The sequence below is a fragment of the Chroicocephalus ridibundus genome, chromosome 6 (assembly GCF_963924245.1).
Source record: "Chroicocephalus ridibundus chromosome 6, bChrRid1.1, whole genome shotgun sequence".
Lineage (NCBI taxonomy): Eukaryota > Metazoa > Chordata > Aves > Charadriiformes > Laridae > Chroicocephalus > Chroicocephalus ridibundus.
Genome location: NC_086289.1, coordinates 46,656,594 through 46,676,626, shown reverse-complemented (window position 1 = coordinate 46,676,626; position 20,033 = coordinate 46,656,594). Strand labels below are relative to the sequence as shown.

At 54.2% G+C, this 20,033-nt stretch overlaps 1 protein-coding gene across 1 annotated transcript; it reads left to right on the top strand.

Moving 5' to 3' along the window:
• Positions 1 to 12,832: 12,832 nt before the first annotated feature.
• On the top strand, positions 12,833 to 19,021 carry APOD (apolipoprotein D). The gene is made up of 5 exons (XM_063338596.1): positions 12,833 to 12,967; positions 13,919 to 14,072; positions 14,368 to 14,489; positions 16,304 to 16,392; positions 17,846 to 19,021. The coding sequence occupies exons 2-5, from the start codon at positions 13,950 to 13,952 to the stop codon at positions 18,079 to 18,081; spliced, it is 570 nt and encodes a 189-aa protein (XP_063194666.1). The 5' UTR covers positions 12,833 to 12,967; positions 13,919 to 13,949; the 3' UTR covers positions 18,082 to 19,021.
• Positions 19,022 to 20,033: the final 1,012 nt, after the last annotated feature.

The window sequence follows — 20,033 nt, the reverse complement described above, 5'->3', positions numbered from 1 at the left end:
CATGTCTGTGTCTCAAGTGCTCATTTGTACATTGTTTTTCCCACCCCCTTTGAATCTGAAGTCACGATTTAATTGGGCTCAGTAATTAAGGAGGTGGCGGTGGTTCAGCAGGTAGTGGGACTGTGGAGGCTCAGTGGGAACTGCCTGGAGCAGAACGGGCAGCACAACCCATTTCATCAGCGGAAGCAGCTAGAGAGAGGCCCCTCTGCAAACACACACATTGTCAGTGTTTGTATTTTATGTGGTTTCCCTCAAATGCGAGCGTTGGGAGAGCGGTGCTGTGCATTATTCATTGCCTCAGCACTCTGCATGTAACTAATCCAAATGCTACAGCTGCCTGGTAATTAGGATTAGCTCTTCTCACAGACAGAACGGAGACTTGCAAGCCAAAAAGTGTCGAGGCCATGCAAGGACCTCATGGCCGAGTCAGGGTTAGGATTTCACAGCGTGTGAGCCCCAGTCCCTTCCTCTGCCCCTGGGATGTGCTCAGGTGAGCTGTCAGTGCCCGATCTGGTTTTGGGCTGGGTGGAGAGCTCTGGGTGGGTGTCTGGGGCCGAGAGGAGCAGAGTGCTGGTGTGGGAAGAGCAAGTATCAAGTGTTTCTGTATGGTGCAGATGATCACGTGAACTCTGAGCCAGCAGAGCAAAGCCAAGATGACCAAGCAGGCCGCTTCCCATCTTGAGCTTCCAGCAGCCCTTCAGTGAAAACTTGGTTCTGACATCTGAGAGGCAGATTCCCTGAGGCAGCCAGACCCTTGTTTCGCATGGTGGTGTTCATTAATGCAGGCATAGGGGGCAGATCGTTGTCTTGCTGGTGAGTAACAGAGGGAAGAAAACTCAATTCCATTTGACAGTGACCTTCAAAGCCAGGGGATGGAGGAGACAGAAGGAAGTTCAGTGAAATCCCTGGAAGTCCATGCTCATTGCTGCTGTGGTATCCTGCGAGGAGTTAGGCTGCCGAAGGTGCTTGTGGCTTTCCTCTCAAGGGCCAGCTGCTGAGGCTATGGCAGTGTCCTACCTTTTTCTGCATGTTTCTCACAATGGTTTGGAAGACAGTGATGGTACGGCTCCTTGCTGCACCCTTTAGCCTTTGTAAAGGGTTTGTTTTACCTTTCAGATCAGCATGATTCTCTATGATGATACTGGGAACCAAGAGGTGGTCCTCTGCATGTCGTGTTCACTCTGTTCACAGCAAGGAGCCTCCTGGGGTCTCCCAGGGAAGCACTGTGAGTCTGGATACTCCAGATAGTTTCAGGTTCTCTCTGTCTTGACCAAAACCTAAGTCCCAAACCAGTGGCAAGTCCCAGTGTGTGTCCCAGACCTCATGGCACCTGTGTTTCCTGGTTTAGCCCCAAGACAAAACTTCCACTAGCAGCAAAGGGAGAGTTTAGAAGACAAAAAGTTTATGGTGGGTGAAGTAAACAAAGATCATCTCTGAAAGCCAAGAGGAACCAGAAGTCTCTTCTGAGTGGCAAGAGCTGCAGAGGAAGTGGTTCATTTCAGGCAGAGGCGAGAAGCAGCAAGTTGCTATGGAGATCCCTCATTGATAGTCCTGCATGTGTTTATCTCTACAATGAGCTACACAGAGGATGGGAATGTATGCTTCTTCCTCTGGGCCTCAAAAGTGTTTAGCGCTGTCACGAGTGGCTGATGTCCGAGGTTTGCTGTTCTGATGTGGCAGAATTGCTCAAGCCATTGCAGAGCTGGCCAGGTGGCGTACACCCAGTTTGCTGTACCAAATGGGAGCTGTGTAGTGCTGCTGGGAGCTATGCTCGACAGTCTGCTGGGCTGACGGGGAAGACCCAGCATTTGGAGGAATGCTTGTAGGCAGTGGGTTGTGCTTTCTCTTAGGTAATGCTGACCGTCAGGGTATTTCTGTGTGCTGCTTTCCTCCCAAGTGGTGGTCCTGTAGGTGCTGTCTGGGTGGTGAAGCGCCAGCAAAAAAAAAACAGCAGAAGGGATGCAGAGATGGAAAGTGGACGCTCTCCTCTGCCTGGCAGGCCTGAGCTAATGGATACTCCTGTGTCTGGCCAGGTGATGCATATGACTGACTCGTGGCGTGTTGGCGCTGTCTGCTGTGTAACCAACCTACTGCGTTGACACCTGGGATGGAGTCGATAGGTGTTAGAGGAAAGTTTAGGATTTGAGAAGCGCGTCTTGCGTGCCTGGCTTTGAAGCCACAGCTGAGGAGCTGTGCCACTGCCAGAAATGCTATTGGGAAAAGGAGGCCAGTGATGGCAGTGCTTTCACACACAGCAGCAGCCCTGAAAACAGCACGGGAGGTTACCCAGGGCAGCTCTCCTCTGCCCCAGGTCAGGGCTTTACCTCTGCTCCCCCAGTGGTCCTTTCCCTGCTCCCAAAGGTCTCCACGTGGGGACACAGCACCTTGCGGGTGGGCTGCCTCCCCCGGGGCTCCTTGTCTTCCTTGGGAAATCAAAGAAAAACATCAATCAGCACTACCAGTTAGAAATAAAGAAGCGTTATACGTGTCAAATGAAGATTAGGAAGCTGTGCTGAAGATCTCTACAACAGCCACAACAGGTCAGAAAGCCGCTGAGGTCCTGCCTTGTGCAGTGGGATGCTGGCCCAGCCGCTCTGCCGGCAGCCAGGGCAGCGTGATGGAGCAGGACGCCTTCGCTTGCTCGCTGCTTCTGCAGGTAGCTCTGCTCATCCGCACCCAGCTCTGCAACAGTGCCACCCAGCGCACCCTCAAATAGGAGCCTTGCTTACCATTATAGAAACTTTAAGACCTAGGAAACCTGGGATGGGTTTATCTTTCCAGCTTGGAGACACCTCCGCACCTCCCCGAGCGTGGTGGTGCTGTGATAGCAACGGCAGCACCCGTCCTTCTGGCTGGCGTTTTGAAACACGACTTTTCAGCTGCTTGTGTAACCACAATGCTGAGAAATGTCATAGAAACAAACTAAAACCGATACCGGCAGGTTTCTCAGTCAGCAGCCTGAGCCCTGGGGACTGGAGAGAAGCTACAAATAGCACGAGAATTTGTCACGGAGCCAGCTCCACCGTCGGGGGCTGGCCTGGAGCCAGCCGCAGTTAATCCATTCTCAGCAGTGCTGGAAGGGCCGGGGGGATGCTACTGATACAGCTGCATCATCCTCTCCCCTGGCACTCTCCGAGGAAGGGAGCAGACCTGTGTCTTTGCCTCGAAACAGTGAAATATTACTTTTTCCCCTGACAGAAGCTTAGCAGGAGGCACACGGCAGGGCTGGCTGCTGGCGTTGGCTCGCTGGTGCAGCACAGCTCCGGGCACGCTGCTTGGCTGGGACGGGGTTCAGGTGCGGTTACCGTGCACGTGCCACAGTGAACAGGCAGTAATTCGCTTCCCTCCAGGCGGTTTAATTTGGTTCCCCGAGGGTAGGTTGCCTCACAGCACTTTTTGCCAACAGAGCAGTAACAGACTGGGTCTCTGCCCACCCCGTTGCTGTGGATTTGCAGCATCACCCTCCTCTGCCCTTAACAGAGAAGCTGTTTGTGTTTTAGTCCTGCAGGCACGGTCAGGGAGGCATTTTTCTGGTCTTTTTTCCGATAAAGCACATCATTGTCAGGTTATCTGTAATGAAGGAGCCCTTGCCACCAGGCAGCTTCCAGCCCCAAGGAACTGGCATGGAGAAAGTCTGACTCTTTCTGGCTTTTTGGAAAAATATCTGTATTTTTAAGCATGAGGGTTTCTAAGACTCAATGGTACTGCTATGCCATTGCCAGCTTTGCAGATTCATAGCCTTTGCATCATGAAATTGGCCCAAATACCGTGACTTTAATGGGTTTGCTTTGAAGAGCACATGCTGATGTTTGGTCTCTCTACCCATTCTTTGCTCTTGTCTTCCCCAGTGCCTGCCTGTTCCCAGCCAGCATGGCGCAAGGTTGTCCACCTCCTGAGCATGTCGTATCAGGTGTTTGGGCCCCTTGTACGAAAGCTCTTTCTCGTGCAGGACCTGGCAGATGATGCTGTGAAGAGCAGTGAAGTTTCCCAGCCCTCGCCAGCTCCAGCACACAGCTGGAGCAACTCTGGTCACCTGAAAGTCCGGCAGATCTTCCTTCACTGTTTATCAAGAAGAATAAAAGCAGAAACAGGTAAAATGAAAGACAGAATCTCTGCTTTGACTGTAAAGCAGGCATCTGGGGGAGTAACTGGGTAAGAGCTGGTCCGTTTTAATGGTATAACAGGAAGACTTCTGCCTAGGACTGAGATCCAACTCTTCTGGTCCTGGCCCTGCCACTGGCTCGCTAATTGTCCTGAACAAATCACTCTGCCTGTGCCAAGCTCCCTTACCATCCCAGCCACCTTTGCCACCACCCTGCCTGTGTTGGAAAGTAGAAAACCAAAGAGTATACATTGCAATGTAGCACTGTTTGACTCATTTTGTTGTTCTAACTGATGCCAGAAAAGGTGTTATCCCCCTTTCCATAGGCTGAATTACTTTTTGTTGTAGAATAAAAAAATGTGGCGTCTCTTGTTTTCCACATGAGAGCTGCCACAAGTGACTTATAAAGTCCTCTGAGCTTTTATAGCTTCAGGGAGGAAGGTGCCAGGGTTGAGGGCAGGCATTAACACCGTTGTGCTGCTTTTAAATGGGCACCGAGGTTAATCATCACCCCACAGGGACCTTGAACTGCAGCCTGGGGGAAAGCTCTACACTGCCTTTGACTGTGGGACTCCAGGGCCTCCCTGCTCCCAGGGGTGCTGTTGGTAGCCGTCACCTCAAGCGGGGTCAAGTGCCGTAGGAGAAGTCGTTTTCCTGGTGGGACTTTAACCAGGGTTACTATGACAATCGGTCAGCAAGCTGCCAGCACCCCGTGTCCTTGCGTCTCCCCGGTTTCTGCCCGCCCCGGGGTGTTGAAGCATTTGGAGCACAGCAAAGCAGCTTCCCTTCCCAACTGTAATGAGATGCAACCGTTGCTCCAGGAAGCACGACTAACGAGGGAGCCGTTGGGAGAGGCAATGCACCCTGATAAAGCCCACAGCTCCATCACCTACTGCAGGGAAGGGATGTAGCCGTCCCTGTGTCCCACCGGAGACATCCAGTGGGTGTCTGGAGTATGGCTATATGGCTCCTCTTCCTATAGAAAGCAGTGCACCAACGCTCATGCAGGCACTTACCCTGGCAGCCCTCTGGAGAAGAAGATGGAGATCAAGTGATCCAATACAACTGAGGTGCACTTAGGTAATGGGAAAGTGCCCGCAGAAAATCTGCCTGGGGACTCGGGAAAGGCTTTGAGGTGGCAACGGCCATCTTTAAGGAGGACGAGATAGTGCAGTGGCTTGGCTCTGTGCCACGAGGTGGCTTAGAGGAGGTGGGGGACGGAGTCATCCAGTGGGCGCAGGGGTCTGTCTGTCCCAGCCAGCGGCTCCAGCGCTGACTTTTCTCGGGGCCAACACTGGTGTGGGGATGATGCTGGTGCTTTTACCAGGAGCTGCAGGCAGCACCTCTCCTCCTGTCTTCCTCACATACTCTCAGTCCCCACACTAAGTCCCAGCCTCATGCCCTCCCTCCATATACCCTTTGGTGCACACCTTTATCGACAAGCGAGTCCCTGAGACTCTCTATCCCCAAGAGCACATCTGCACCTTCTTTTTGCACCACTGGCACTTTTCCACCCCCGAGCCACCCGGGGGCTGCCTGGTTCCCTCAGGCTTTGGCAGATGGTCTCTGCCCACCTGCAGCACTAATAGGACAGGAAGACCCCAGCTCTCCGGGAACACACATGGTACAGCCGGGTCCGTCTCCCGGTCCAGGCAGCTCTCCCTGCCTACAGGCAGGGGCCAGGAGCTGGCTTCCAGGTCTGCCTCTGCACAGGCTCCAAAACTGGCCCAGGCTGCTCCATCGCATCCCAAGGAAGTTCCTACACTCCTGTGTGTCCATCCTGGTGTGGGACGCTTTTGCTCTATTCTATCCGCCTTCCGTTTTGCAACAACAATTATGGCTGGGAATGTAAGGTATCATATCTGTTTTCAAAAAAATTCAAGTTAATTGGATAAAGCATCCATTGTCTCACCCCAAGTCCCTTCACACTGAAATACACGCCTGGCTACTATCCCCAGGGTGCAGCACAGATCAAAGCATTTTTAACACTATCTAAACTAATCATTCCTAAAATCTCCTAACTTGTTTGAATGAAACTCGCTATGAATGGGGGGTTGGACTAGGTCTCCAGAGGTCCCTTCCAACCCTACGATTCTGTGATTCTGTGAATGGTATCTCTGTGCCATTTCAGACCGTAACTATGTATTGAAACAAAGTCAGAGCATTGACCACTGAATTTATGTTATTTATTTTCTGTATAATGTAAACTCCAGTCTAGCAAACACTTAGGCCTGTGTTTCAGACCAAGGCGTGAGTGCTCGGGCTCGGTGGCCTCAGTGCAGCTATTCATGGGCAAAGCCAAACACATATGCCAGTGTTTTTGCGCTCTGCAGCCTGCACGGAGGGATGTGACTTGCTCTTTCAGAAAAGGGATTCTTAAAATTCTCCTCTGGCCTGTGGTGTGAGGTTGGGGGGCTCAGAGATGGGGGTTGGAAACACTGTGCTGGCTGTTGGAGAGGTCCATCAGGGCCAAAGTGCCGCCCTCAGATCCAGATCTTCCTGGCACATATATAGAACAGGTATAAAACAGCCTTGTGGGGCAGGAATGAGGGATATCTCGGGGTTCGAGGCCACCCTGTGGCCTCACTCCCTGCGTGATTCCTGTGCTCCTGGTAGCTGATGCGAGTTGCTGAGTTGAAGCCGGCTGCGAATTGCTCCTGCAGCAGGAGACCCCCATCCCGGGCAGGCAGGACGGCATCGTCTGCAGGAGATTTCTCAATTGCATTTCTTAATGCGTTAGAGTCTGTTCTCTCTTTCCCTGAGCCGAGCTGCAGTTACCCACACATTACAAACCTGTGTCGCAAGGCAAATGTAGGTTGTACATAAGTCATACAAAATATAATTGTGTAACTGCATTAATGCATTCCTGAGCTAAGGTGCTGAAATATGGTTTAGCTGCAGAAAACAGGGATATGGGCTTTAAATTATCTTACTTGGGCATCTCTCGGACAGAGCTGGCGACGCTGTGAGCAGATCACTGCACCTCCTCTGGCAGAACAGACAACCCCTTGGCAGAAGGCGCTCTCTAGCATGTTTAATGACATTTTTTACAACACCCTGAGGCAAGCCGCAGCAGCCAGGGACCCCCAGCCCCACCTGCACCTAAACCTGAGCAGGCATTCACAGCCAGGGGCCCACGGGAGGCTGGTATCTGCTGCGGGATCTGCTCCTGCATCCGCTGGAGAAGTGCTACTCTGCCCCCTTCTGCTGCGCGACTCCTCGCTCCTCTCAGTGAGAGCCAAACCTGGCTGAGCGCCTGCCCTGCACGGCACCTACCCTACGTACGCTGTGATAACTCGTCAGCAAAATAAATTTAAAAAAAAATGACCTTATTTAGCAGCGTAAGGCTGACCCTGGTGCAGGGCGGTTTGGGGACATACTGAAAACCCAGGATTAAGTGCACTGCTTGAACTCTGTTCTTCATGGTGACCACATCCGCAGTGGTGAGGTGCCTCCAGACCAAAGCTTTATCACTGGTCCAGCTACAGCTCTGCAACATAGTTCTGGCTGTAGAGGCTTGCCTGCTGTCTCTTTTGTACCTCTTTGGCCTTGTTTTTCTTTGCTCTGTTTTGTTTTCTTACTTTCAGAAAAGCAGGGATCCCTCTCTCTCCTCTCTCCAGGAACTTGGACCTCAGCAGCAGTGCCAAGCAGGCCAGGGAGCCTTCCTCAGAGCCCAGCCAGAACCACTGCTGGTCCTGCACAACAGGGTTTGTCCCTTCAATCATAATAACTTTTTTAGTTTTTCAACTTCTTAAATCTCTCTCTTTGGTTTCTTGTGTTTTGAATACATAATTGGATAATTTCCAGGGTGGAGAGCTACTCAGTAATTGTATATACATGAATCACGACATCTTTCGTGCGCCTGCCTTGGACCCAGTTCCCATATCCCAGAGGCCAGTTCACGCTTCCAGAGTTTATTTACTTCCCTTGGTGTCATAACTGTAATTTGAAATTTTACACCATTTTGCATGAAGAGATTTCAAAGCACTTTCTGCCACTCCTAGAAACAGAGGAAAATTCCCACCTGCCTTCCTTTTCTCTGTCTAGTCTCCTGCAAGTTCATTTTTGTTTCTCTATACACGTGGCAACTTGTCAGCCAGCCCAAAGCCCCATTTCCTTTAGATGAGGGAGAAAAATAACACAAATGGATTTGCAAGAGATAAGACAGAGAAAGGAGGGAAGGCAGCTCCTGAGGCAGGAAGAGCTGTCCGTACAAATGGTGTCTCCGTGGTGGGAGTCTCGGGACTCCCAGGATACCCTGGGTCCCTGGATATGATGCCTCCACACTGCAGGTCCTGCAGAGAGGCTCCAGCACTGGGGCTTCAAAGGCAGCGGGCCTGAAGGCAGGATCTGTTCATGCAAAATGGTGCAAAATGGCCGTGACTGTGGCTGCTCTCCATCCCTCATGTGTTCGGGTTGCTCAGACACCATCTGGAGATGAAAGCTTCCTCACAGGGACAGGCAGGGAGCCCTGGGCTAGTGGGTCCTAGGGCTGGAGCTGGTGGTGTCCCATAAGCAAAGGGTGTGCCTGGAGCTCCTGGTCCCTGCAGTGCCTCCACAGGAGGATTCCCCCACTGGTGAGAGCTTGGGCAGTTTCTAGGTTGTCCCAAGTAACGTCAAGGCCAGGACCAGATCTCATCACAGGGTTGAGATGATGGTGATACTCCAGCTGCTCTCCTGTCCCATGGCAGCTGCAAAGCTGCTGGGGGCTTCTCTGCAGCTGCTGAAATCCCAGCTGGGGGACACAGTGTGGTAAAACAACCTTTCTCTGGGGTGCCAGGAGCAGATTTCAGGGTGGCCTGGTGTGCATAATGGGACAATCTCACTTCTGCACTAAGCCAGGTTACCTGCAGGTAGAGCTCCAGGGGTGGTGTGGCACCGTGCTGTCCCAGCCCTCAGCCGGCTGGATTTTATCTGCAGCTCCAGCTTATCCTGACCAGGGGTTTTTCTTTGCCAGCAGCACCCAGTGCCATTGCCTCCTCTCCCTGGGGACAGCCGAGCTGTGTCTCTGAAATGGACAACTGGGTAACAGGAGAGAACCCCGGCTGACGTAGCCCATCCATGCATGCCCTGAACACAGCGCTGCCTTACACCACGCACGGCGTGTGCCCAGCGCTGCCTCACCCCATGCACGCCCTGTAAGTCTCCCCCACGCAGGGCGGCCTCACCTGCCCACCCCTGGACCTGCTGCGCAGCCTGTACCACCTCACCCCCGTGTGCTCTGCACCCACTCCTGCCTCCCGTGCGTGGGTGCTGCCCATCCACCCCATCCGCGCTTCCATGTCCTCAACCACTGCAGCGCTTCACCTCCACCTGCTCTGCAGACACCCTGCACGCCGGCCTTCCAGCTGCCTCATCACCCAGAAATGTCGGGGAGGCTTCATTCTTGCACCAAGCGTCCAGAGCATGCCTGATGCCCCCCTCCTCTGCCCTGGTTTCCCCCCCAGCTCTCCTCCTTCCTGTCCTCCCGCCCCTGCTCCAGCTTCCTGCCCTTTGATGTGCCTCCCCTCCTCTGCTCCAGGCTACAAACAGCTTACTAGGTGGAGATGACTTCTCCCCACCCCACAATTAGGTGCAATTACAAGGTTACGCTTTTCCCTGAACCTTTGCTCTGGCGTGCATTGAAGGTGGACAGGCTCACGAGCAGAGTTCTGCTCCAGGCTAACGACAGGAGGGACAACAGAGCAGGGCCCTGGTTTGTGCGGGCGAGAGGTGCTGGTGGGTGCTGGAGGTGGGATGGCCACTGAACACGTCCTGCCCTGGTGGCCAGAGCAGACTCAGCTGCAAGAGCCTGATCCTGCTCTGTTCCAGCACGGGAACAGCAGATACCTGGGTGAATCCTGCCATGGTCAGGCAGAGCCCAGAAATGTGCCCCTGGGGAAGGTGCAGCCAGCGCTTGCATGGAGACAGGTCCCAGCAGCTGGCAGTGAGCTCGGCTGTCAGCTCTCATCATCTGTGCTTCCAGGTGTGCGGCACCCCTTGGCTGGCAGCCGCCAAGCAGAGGAGCAGCGCTCCACACGCTGCAGCCCCTGGGCTTCTGAAGATGCTGGAGGTGGGACCTCTGTGTCTCCTACCAAGACTGCCCTTGGTTCCGGTTGTGAGGGAGCTGATGACTACAGCAAAGCTTCCCCCATGTGCCATCTCCGCTCTCACGGGGGGTCAGGCCTATCAGCTCTCACTGGCTCCTGGCCCCTCATCACCTCCTGGCCATGTCCCAGGTCACAGAATCACAGAATCACAGAATGGTAGGGGTTGGAAGGGACCTCTGGAGATCATCTGGTCCAACCTCCCTGCCAGAACAGGGTCACCTAGAGCAGGTTGCACAGGAACGCGTCCAGGTGGGTTTGGAATGTCTCCAGAGATGGAGACTCCACCACCCCTCTGGGCAGCCTGTTCCAGCGCTCTGCCACCTTCAAAGTAAAGAATTTCCTTCTCATGTTTAGGTGGAACTTCCTATGTTCACACTTGTGCCTGTGAATGTATGGTCCTGCAGCAGGTTTCATGGAACGTGGCTGGGTGAGCACCTTGCTGCTCCAGTGTGACCTTGGCCACAGGGTGCCAGGAGCCAAAACTGCAGTGCCTGGCCACCTGGGCACAGCACTGGCAGGGCTAGCGCTGCAGGGCAGCCCTTGGGTGCTGGGCAGTGCCTGGGGGTGAGAGCGAGCGCGAGCCCCTCCTGCCACAGCTGCGTGAAAAGCTCCATCAGAACCGCTCCATCCAAGGGTAAAATGCTGCCACCACAGCCAGGGAGTCTTCGCTCCAAGGAATCACAGAGTGGTTTATGTTGGAATGGACCTTGAAGATCATCTGGTTCCAACCCCCTGCCATGAGCAGGGACACCTCCCACTAGACCAGGCTGCTCAAAGCCCCATCCAGCCTGGCCTTGAACACCTCCAGGGATGGGGCATCCACAGCTTCTCTGGGCAACCTGTTCCAGTGCCTCACCACCCTCATCATAAAAAATTTCTTTTTGATATCTAATGTAATTCTACCCTATTCCAGTTTGAAGCCATTACCTCTTGTCCTATCACTACATACCCTTGTAAAAAGTGCCTCTCCAGCTTTCCTGTAGGCCCCCTTCAGATACTGGAAGGACACTACAAGGTCTCCCTGGAGTCTTCTCTTCTCCAGGCTGAACAACCCCAACTGTCTCAGCCTGTCTTCACAGGACAGGTGCTCCAGCCCTCTTCATCATCTTCTTGGCCCTCCTCTGGACTCTCTCGAACAGGTCAATGTCCTTCTTGTGCTGAGGACACCAAAGCTGGATGCAGTACTCCTGAAGGAGGGTGCTCCATGTGCAGATGTGGATATGCACACTGATATACCTCCACATGCTTGTCCTCACGCATGAAGGCAAATGCTCTGCTGTGGCCAAGGCTGGCCATTCTGCAGCGCTTTCTCCTCTGGTTGCTCTGTGGGATGCAGGCAGCCGAGCTCAGGAGAAAAACTGAACTTGCTGATCCGCTGTGGGGGGATGGATCTCACCTCTGCAGTGCACTACGGCATGGCACCGTTTGTACCATCCAGGTCAGGCTGTCTGTACGGGGTTTTTCTGATTGCTAATGTGTTTGTATCACAAGAGGCGCAGATGAACGTGGAGCTTGCAGAGGGTCTGCAGGACACCTCTGACTGACGTGGGCAGTCAGAGCAACCCCATCAGGGACACGCACGTGGTGGCTGCCAAACCTCTGATGGAGCTGGGTGCAGGCAGGGAGACCCCCTGGGTGCTCCCCTGCCCCATGCCAGGCACTGTCATGGGCCCATGGAGCAGGTGCTCCCCCTGAGCTCTTTACCCCTGGCTGGCGCTGCTGGGTCTGCGTTGGATGAGCTGTGCTCAGCTGTGATGGCCATTGAGGTCCTGGCAGCACCTTGGCTGTGGCTGTGTTTCAGGGGACAGCCCTGGTAAGGGACAGGACAGAGCTATTTGTGTCTCTTTGGGTGGCATTTGGGCAGCCAAGGGCCCTGGAGTGTGTGTGTGCATGTGTGAGCAAGGCACACGGTGCAGCGTGTAAAAACACACCCAGAGAGAAAGTCTCAACAGAGATCAGATTAAAAGAAAATGTAATTAAACACAGAGAGCATCCTGTCCGTTACTCAACTCCCCTTGCATAACCCTTGGGACTGGCTGCCTTCACAGATGGCTGCTCTGCCGTCAAAGTCATTTGCTGGGCACCTGTTGGAAAAACTGCCAGGTCAGCACAGAACTAATTGCACCTTCTTTCCTTCTAATCTTTCCTTCTAATGAGATGTAAAAGTCTAGAAGAAAAATTGCTGAGAGGTCTTGCAGCTCCCCAGACGAGCCCGTGATGCCTCCTGCCACTTAATCCTTCCCACGTATCCTGCGAGTGACTGTGATGGGGACGAGGACGTTGCTGTGGCCTGGAAGGCTTGAGCGGTCCCCGGCAGAGGAGGTTGCACGTCACCCCCTGGGAGCACGGTGATGGCTGCTGCTGGGCCAGGGGGAGCAGGGTGGGAACGCTGCTGTCCCCGTCCCCCCTCAAAGGCTGTGGCACTTGTCCCCCTCCCCTGCTGTTTGCACCCAGGTCCAAGGCTCTCATGGGCGGCCGGACGGCAGAGAGCTCCACGGCTGCAGGGCGATACCCAGACACGTGGGGTGCCTTTGTTTGCCTGGGTGAGCAGCCAAGTTGCAGCCCATCTCCAGCTTCGTACCAGCTGCAGATCGGAGGCAGCTGACTGGCCTGCCAAAAAAACAAAACACATCGAGCACCAGGGAGTGGCTTGTGCTACTGATGAATAATGATGATCCCAGCATGCTTATAAAAGGACGAGGAGGAAAGCTCGCCACAGAGCTGTTCCTCTCAGCCCTGGTCCACCGCAGAGCATCCCTCCGCCTCGACAGCCAAGGTACGTTTCTGAATTAAGAGATTCAAAATGGGAGCTGTGTTTGTGTCCGCAGCGGGGCCCATGCCCTGCGGCAGGTGACAGCCTGGGCTTTTCTTTTAAACTTGGGGAAAAAGCTACTGCTGCCCCTGTGGAGGAGTTTCTGGCCAGGGGAGCCGAGCAGCCCCAGGCTGCAGGGTCTGCAGGTGCCAACCTGTCCCAAGCAGAGCCCCAAGCACGTGGGCAGCATCCAGGGGTTGCTCAGGGGTGAGCTGCGCAGCTCCCAGCTCTGCTCCGCAGGAAAACATGTTCTTTCCCTCCTCACAGCATGCTTTTGGGAGTCGGTTCATGTTTTATTTGGTGCTGATTTGAGTCTTGACCAACTTCCCCACCCTGCAGTGCTGTGTACCCCTTGGCGCACGAAGACCACCCCGAAGGCAGCTGCGCTGTCCCTCCCACCACCTCGCAGGGCCAGGCAGCCCTGGCACATATGGGGATGTCCCTCTTGCCATGCAGGTTCTGCACGTGTATGCTGCTCGCTTCCACGTCCCGGGGCCATGGCTCTGCCCCGGCTCTGGAGCATGCTCCTGCTGCTCCAGCATTTTATAGCAAAAGCCTCTGCATCTCCCCTTCCCTCAGCCTTGGACAGATGATGATGCTCCTGCGTGTCCTCGGGCGTTTATCACCCCTGCATCTTGCCAGGTGTCAGGCGTGGGTGATGGGTACAAGTGCTCTCGGCAGGCATTGCCTTGCTGCCCACAGAGCTGTGGGGCACAGCCTGAGCACAGGCAGGGCCTGAGGCCATTTTGGGCTGGGGACTTACTTGGCACAGTGCCTTCATGCTCTTCTCATGACCCTTTTCTCCTCACCATGCCCCCGAGGTGCCCCGCTGCAGGCATCCTGTCTTTCTTGCCATATTTCACACAAAGTTCTGCTGCAGGGGGGCCCCAGCTCTGCTATGTTCCTCTTCTCCAGGTCCATTTCCCACCCGCATCCCGGCACAGCCATGCTGGGCACGGCAGTGCGGCTCTCGGTCCTGCTCGGCCTCCTCAGCTTTGGGAAAGGCCAGATGTTTCACATGGGACCGTGTCCAGATCCGCCAGTCCAAGAAGACTTCGATATCAACAAGGTGTGAAAAGCTTTCTAAAAAATCTCACAGCGGGTAGCAAGCTAGGCTACGGGGGCATGGGACCGATGGCAAACTGCCTGGGTGCATGGGGGGGGTTGGCAAGTCTGCTCTTGACACCTTGTGCTGGAGATGCCAGTGTGGGTCTGTGGCCCCGACACCCCCCCCCACAGCCTCCTGCCCCACGGAGGTGGGTGCTGGAACAAACCGAGCAGGCAAAACTGGCAGCAAATGAGCCAGGCTGCTCTGCCCCAGCCCTCTCGTGTTAAAAGCATCTCTCTGGATTTTCTTCTACCAGTATTTGGGGAAATGGTACGAGATAGAGAAGCTGCCCTCAAGTTTCGAGAAAGGAAGCTGCATCCAGGCAAATTACTCGCTGAAGGAGAATGGGAAGTTCAAGGTGATCAACAAGGAACTGCTGTAAGTGTTTCCGTTCAGGATGTGTCCTTGCTGCAGCAGTGGTACTCTTGTCACCTCTCACCATCCTGGGTGGTCCTTTTTCTCCAAATTGCATGTTTCTGGGTCTGGGGGGGCCACTCTGTGCTTGCAGTAGCTCTGCTGGGATAATGGCCTTCGCTGTGGTTACGACAGAGATGTGGGTCCCTGGTTTCTGCTGGTGGTTCCCTGGGGCTCACCCGGTCTCTGCCTCATTGTCCGAGGTGAGTAGTGGGAAAATAGATCAAATGGTCATGGTGACCCCAGTGTGAAACAGCCTGCGTCTCCCCCCTGACTGGTTTGTGATCCCCAGTGATGGCTGAAGAGACAGATGCCCCAGGTCCTGTGCCGGGGGGATCACGGGGCTGGTTATGGGACGGCAGCCATCACTTTGTGCCCCTGCATGCTGAGAGGTGCCTATGCCTTGTGCTCCTCTCTGCTCCAGAGTAAAGGGACCCGATGAAAAGGGGCAGGAAAGGTGAAGCACACGGGTCATTTTTACTTAAGCAAATATTTGTCAGCCTTTTTCTGGACCCTTTATCTTGCACTGGCAGTAACTGCTGTGTAAGGGGATCAGCAATTGTTGCCAGTTTAAATCAGTGAGCAAAGTGAATGCACTGATTGTGTCCTTTATTATACTCAATAGTCTGCAATTAGCCCGAGCCCTCCCGGCTTTTTGCAAGGACCAATGCAAATATTAATTAAGATTAATTAATAACCCATCACCAGCCCTGGCTGTTGTGGGGTGCTGCTGTGGGTGGCTGAATGAACGAGAGGGAGCGAGCGGCGAATGCAGTGCTGTCCCCTGCGCTCCTGGCATGGCAAGGGGACTTTGTTCTGGCTCACAACAACAACAACAAGGCAGCAACACATCCCTTGTGTCCGGCAGAGAGCAGTGTCCATGCTGCCCGCTGACTGTGCAGCACTGTCTCTGCAGCTCCACTGCGAGGGCAGCGCCTGGCAAACAGCTGGACATTTATTTGCGGCTGCATTAATCTGCGGGAGATTAATCTGACCATTCAGTCACCACCGCAGCAGCTCAGGACCCTGAAATGTCAGGAATATTTTGGGTCAGGTGTGCACTGTGCACGGCTCCAGCATCAGCCCCTCAACCTCTGTCTGCTGCTGGCAGCGTTAGCTGCTGCCTCCTTGCGTGTTCCTGTTTCACAGGGAAGCATGAAACTTTCCTGCCCCACAGGTGTTGAGGCATCCAGGGAAAAATGCAATTATAAGATGGGCAGCCCAAGTCATAGGGCTTGCTGCCAGCAGGGCAGTGCTCTGGACCAGCAGCGAAACAAACCCTGGCTCACCGAGCAGGGACAGGTAATTTGTGTGCAGAGGAATGTGCTGTGACCTGGAAAAACGCAGGTGATTAAACAGATGTGAACACGTGCCTTCCACAACCAGCAGGAGTTGAGCTGCTCCCTGGCATATCCGAGATCAGTGCTGGGATCATCCCGTCCTGTGTGGAGGGGTCTTCCTCTCCCTCTTCTCTGTCACCGTCCCTGTGGCACTGAAGAACACTCGGAGAGAGGCACCCTGGGGTGCTGGGGTGGTTTAACCTGGGAGAGCATTTGCCCCGCTGCATCTGGCTCAGGACCTGGTGTGCCCTGGGTGCTGCTGAAACCCCTCCCAGGGACGAGCTGTCTCTCTGGGGATGCTGTGGTTTGCTGGTACGTCTTTCAGCCACCTCTTGGCAGGTGGATGCATCAGGAGGGATGATTTAGCGGAAGCAAAAAAAAACCAAGTGATTTCAAACTCACGCGATTTTATTTCTTGCCTTGTCGTTCTCCCCTTAGTTCCAACGGCAAAGTCAACGAAGTTGAAGGAGAAATCATGCACATGGATGTAAAGGAGCCGGCCAAGCTGGGCGTCCGCTTTAACTGGTGTAAGTGTGTGGCTGGGAGGCTTGGAGCCCCAGTGGCCCCAACAGTGCCGTGGGCCAGGCATGGCCGGGGAGCAGCACCTGCATGGAGCAGGCACCCCTGCCATGTCACCAAGGGTGGAAAATAAGCCAACGCAAGAGGTGAAGCTGCCCCGGTGACTTCAGCGCAGCACCGTGGGGCGGTGGCGAAGGGTTAGGACAGAGGTTGTGACCAGCAGGAGGTGGTTTGGTGATATTTACACAGCAGTTACAGCAAGAGCCCCCACAGGGGTAGAGCACTCTTCACCAACTGATCTCAAAGATGAGCAGCATTACTGTCCCTACAGGTCTTTCACAGATGGGTCTGGGGTGGGAAGCAGCCCCACATCCACCACAAGGGCCATGAATAGGCGTGTTTTTCTGAACACAGCGATATAGTTTCTATCCCACCCTGCTTCTGCTTATGAGCGCCTTTGAATAACCATTACTAACGTGGTTTTGTTTGCTTTTTCTTCCCTGGTGGATGTACCCCACGACAGGGGCCTGCAGAGGGGCAGTGCATTTTATCCACGTGTCACAGCACTTTCCTCTGTCTGCAACCACACTGGGACAGGGAGCAGAAGTCTCCCCTTGGCTCCCTTTTCACTCTGCTCCCTCACACCTTTTCCTTGGCTGTTTCACAGCACTCACACAGATGGGTTGTTTGGAGAAATGGGTGGAGCAGGGGTACTTGTAAAGGACAATTATCGTTCATGAGCACAGCCAGACTTAGCTATGCGCTGCTAAGGCATTGCCCGCAGCCATTTTGCCTGCGGAGTGAGCAACCCCAATCATCCTCACTGGACATGAGCCTCAGAGAACATCACCCAGCATTCTTGAGAGCGTCAGAAATAAATCCCAGGGCACTTAACGCCTGCCTGCTGGACCCACCTCTGCTTTCTGCATGATGGTTTGAAGCTGGAGTGGCTGTCCCTCAGCAGTGCAAATGCTTTGGGCGTAGCAGCCTGACGGAGAACAGAATTTGGCCGAGGTGGCTCGTGCTGGTGGGATGGACTGAGCCAAACTGATTCCCACCGCCTGGGCTCCAGCTGCCTGCGTGGGGCAGTGGGTGGTGGGGAGGGAGGTGGTGGTTTGTGCTCCTCAGATCACCGGTGTCAGCTCCCAGCCCTACAGCTCCTTCCCACCAGCAAGCACCCTCACACTGGCACCAGCTGGGCCAGTTGTCGGTGGCCTGGCCAAGCTGTTCAGGTCACAGTGTTAACTTTCCAACAAGACCTTCCTGGCTGGGTCTTTGTCCCTCTGGGCAGAACAAGGAGTCCTGATAGGCTTTTATAAATTGTAGCTCCCTGTACTGACCACAATTATGTGGCTCAGGAGCAGCTAAAGTGGGAACAGCATCAGGAGTCGTGGCTCTAGTGCTGCAGAGCAGTTCCAAGTCAGTTACCCACAGCATTCACAGTGCCTTTCTTTCTCCTAGTCATGCCTTCTGCCCCTTACTGGGTCATCTCCACCGACTATGAAAACTACTCGCTGGTTTACTCCTGCACTAACATCCTCTGGCTCTTCCACATTGATTATGCCTGGATTAAATCAAGAGCTCCCGAGATGCACCCAGAAACAGTGGAGCACCTGAAGAGCGTTCTCCAGTCCTACAAGATTGACACCGAGAAAATGATGCCCACGGATCAAGTGAACTGCCCTCCCGAGATGTAACTCCCAGCATGCAGTGACACAGCACCAGACCAGCGATGAACTTTGTTGCTTTCTTTATTATCCATTAGAATTTCTCTATGTAACAGAGAAATGTAACAATCCTTTCGCTAATGGTAGTTTGCCTGCCCTGAGTTACTCCTTGCTGTTGTTCCCTCTATTGCTCTCCCCCCTTTTTCATCTCGATCTGACTTTTGCAGAGTAACTGGCTGATTCAAAGCTAATGCGTGAAGAAAAGAAACCCTGAAGTGCAGACGTGAAGCTCTGCTGTTGCTGTGAGTCCTCCAGTATGTGGATGTGAAAGGGTATGAGATGTGATGTGAAAGTATTAGTCCCGGGGGAAAACCTTTGTCATGTGCCCCCAGATTTGTCTCCCATTTTTGTCTTGATGCTTCTGGGCCTGCTTGGGGTCTACCGTGTCTGAGCTACATCATGGGCTCTGCCTTCCCAGCGGCAACGTCTGGACACGGAGGGTCGGTCCTGCAGCCTGGGAACTGAGACTGGGGGCCTTGAACGTTTTCTGGTGCAGGCCTGTATTTGTACATTACTGCCAAGTCAGCAGATCTCCTTGCTAGAAATCAGATCTGGCCCTTTGCATTTAAAGTCTGAGAAGTCTAAAAATGCCCAGAAATTCAGCATTGCCCCGTCTGCAGTGTCTGTACGTCACTTGCCTCAAGTGAGGCTGGTCCCGCACTCCCGAGGGGTCAGCTCTGAGAGTACCTGTAAGCAGACAGAGAGACGGGTCTGCTCCCTTGTCCTCTCCTCCCCAGGCTTCTCCCCAAACCCTGAGAGATGGCAGGCTCTGCCTGATGTCCCGCTCACCGCCCCTGTACGTGCCCAGTGCCTGCTGGCACCGCATCTGCTCTGGCAGATCCTCACCGGGCACCGCGACAACTCTGCTTGAATAGCATTGATGCAACTCATTAAAAACGAAATCAAAATATCTGCTTTGGGGCTTTTGTACCTTCCCAGCTGCGTGATCTTTCAAGCAGGACAGGGGGCTCGGTGTGCAGGGTCTCCCCCTCCTCTGAGGCCATGGCACTGCGAGAGCAGGAATACAATGCGACATGACCAACCACATCTGAAGTTAACTGGTTTGCTCCTGGAGGTCTTTCCAGCTCTCTGGGCTCAGATGTGTGGGCTTCCCCCATGGTGTGAGAGCCATGCCAGCAAACCTATCGTGGCTTTGGCTGGCAGTGACACCCATCTCCCGCTGCTTTCATTGATGTGAAGAAACAACGATGCGGATGTAGAATACCGTAAATCTGCATGAAATGTTCTACCCTCACTGTGGTGGGACCCTGATCGGTGTGGGTGTACAGCAAAGCCCGTTCTTGCTCTGGGAGGGCGACAGGAGCTGGGCCGGGAGCCAGCATGTCGCTAATCCTTACCAGCCTGAGGAGGCTGAGATGGGAGGGAAGCCAGTGGGATCAGAAACAATTGTCATGTTTAAGCCTTTATCCCTTTAAACTTCAAAATCATAATGCCGCGGTTCCCGTGACACAAACCCAAATGGGCAGGTGGGATGGCGGAGGGACACGCCAGCACGCTGCCAGCAGCGCGGGGGCTCCCAGCTGTGCTAAGATTGTGGGGGTAGATCATTTCATCACTGCTTCATCAGATTCCTACTTTCTTTCTTATGGTACAGATGGTGGTCACAGACTCACAGAATGGTTCGGGTTGGAAGGGACCCTGAAGACCATCTAGTTCCAACCCCCTGCCGTGGGCAGGGACACCTCCCACCAGACCAGGCTGCTCAGAGCCCCATCCAGCCTGGCCTTGAACACCTCCAGGGATGGGGCATCCACAGCTTCCCTGGGCAACCCCTGCCAGCGTGTCACCACCCTCAGTGAACAATTTCTCCCTGATATCTCATCTAAATAGACCCTCTGTAGCCCACACCCCCCCGCAGCTGTGCTGCCAGCTCACGGCTGGCAGGCTGTGCAGGCACTGAG

Excerpts from the sequence above, each read along its gene's own strand:
- APOD (XM_063338596.1), top strand. The coding sequence starts at position 13,950 with ATGCTGGGCACGGCAGTGCGGCTCTCGGTCCTGCTCGGCCTCCTCAGC. Across the intron at positions 14,073-14,367 it reads AAGACTTCGATATCAACAAG|TATTTGGGGAAATGGTACGA; the intron begins GTGTGAAAAGCT and ends TTCTTCTACCAG. Across the intron at positions 14,490-16,303 it reads GTGATCAACAAGGAACTGCT|TTCCAACGGCAAAGTCAACG; the intron begins GTAAGTGTTTCC and ends TTCTCCCCTTAG.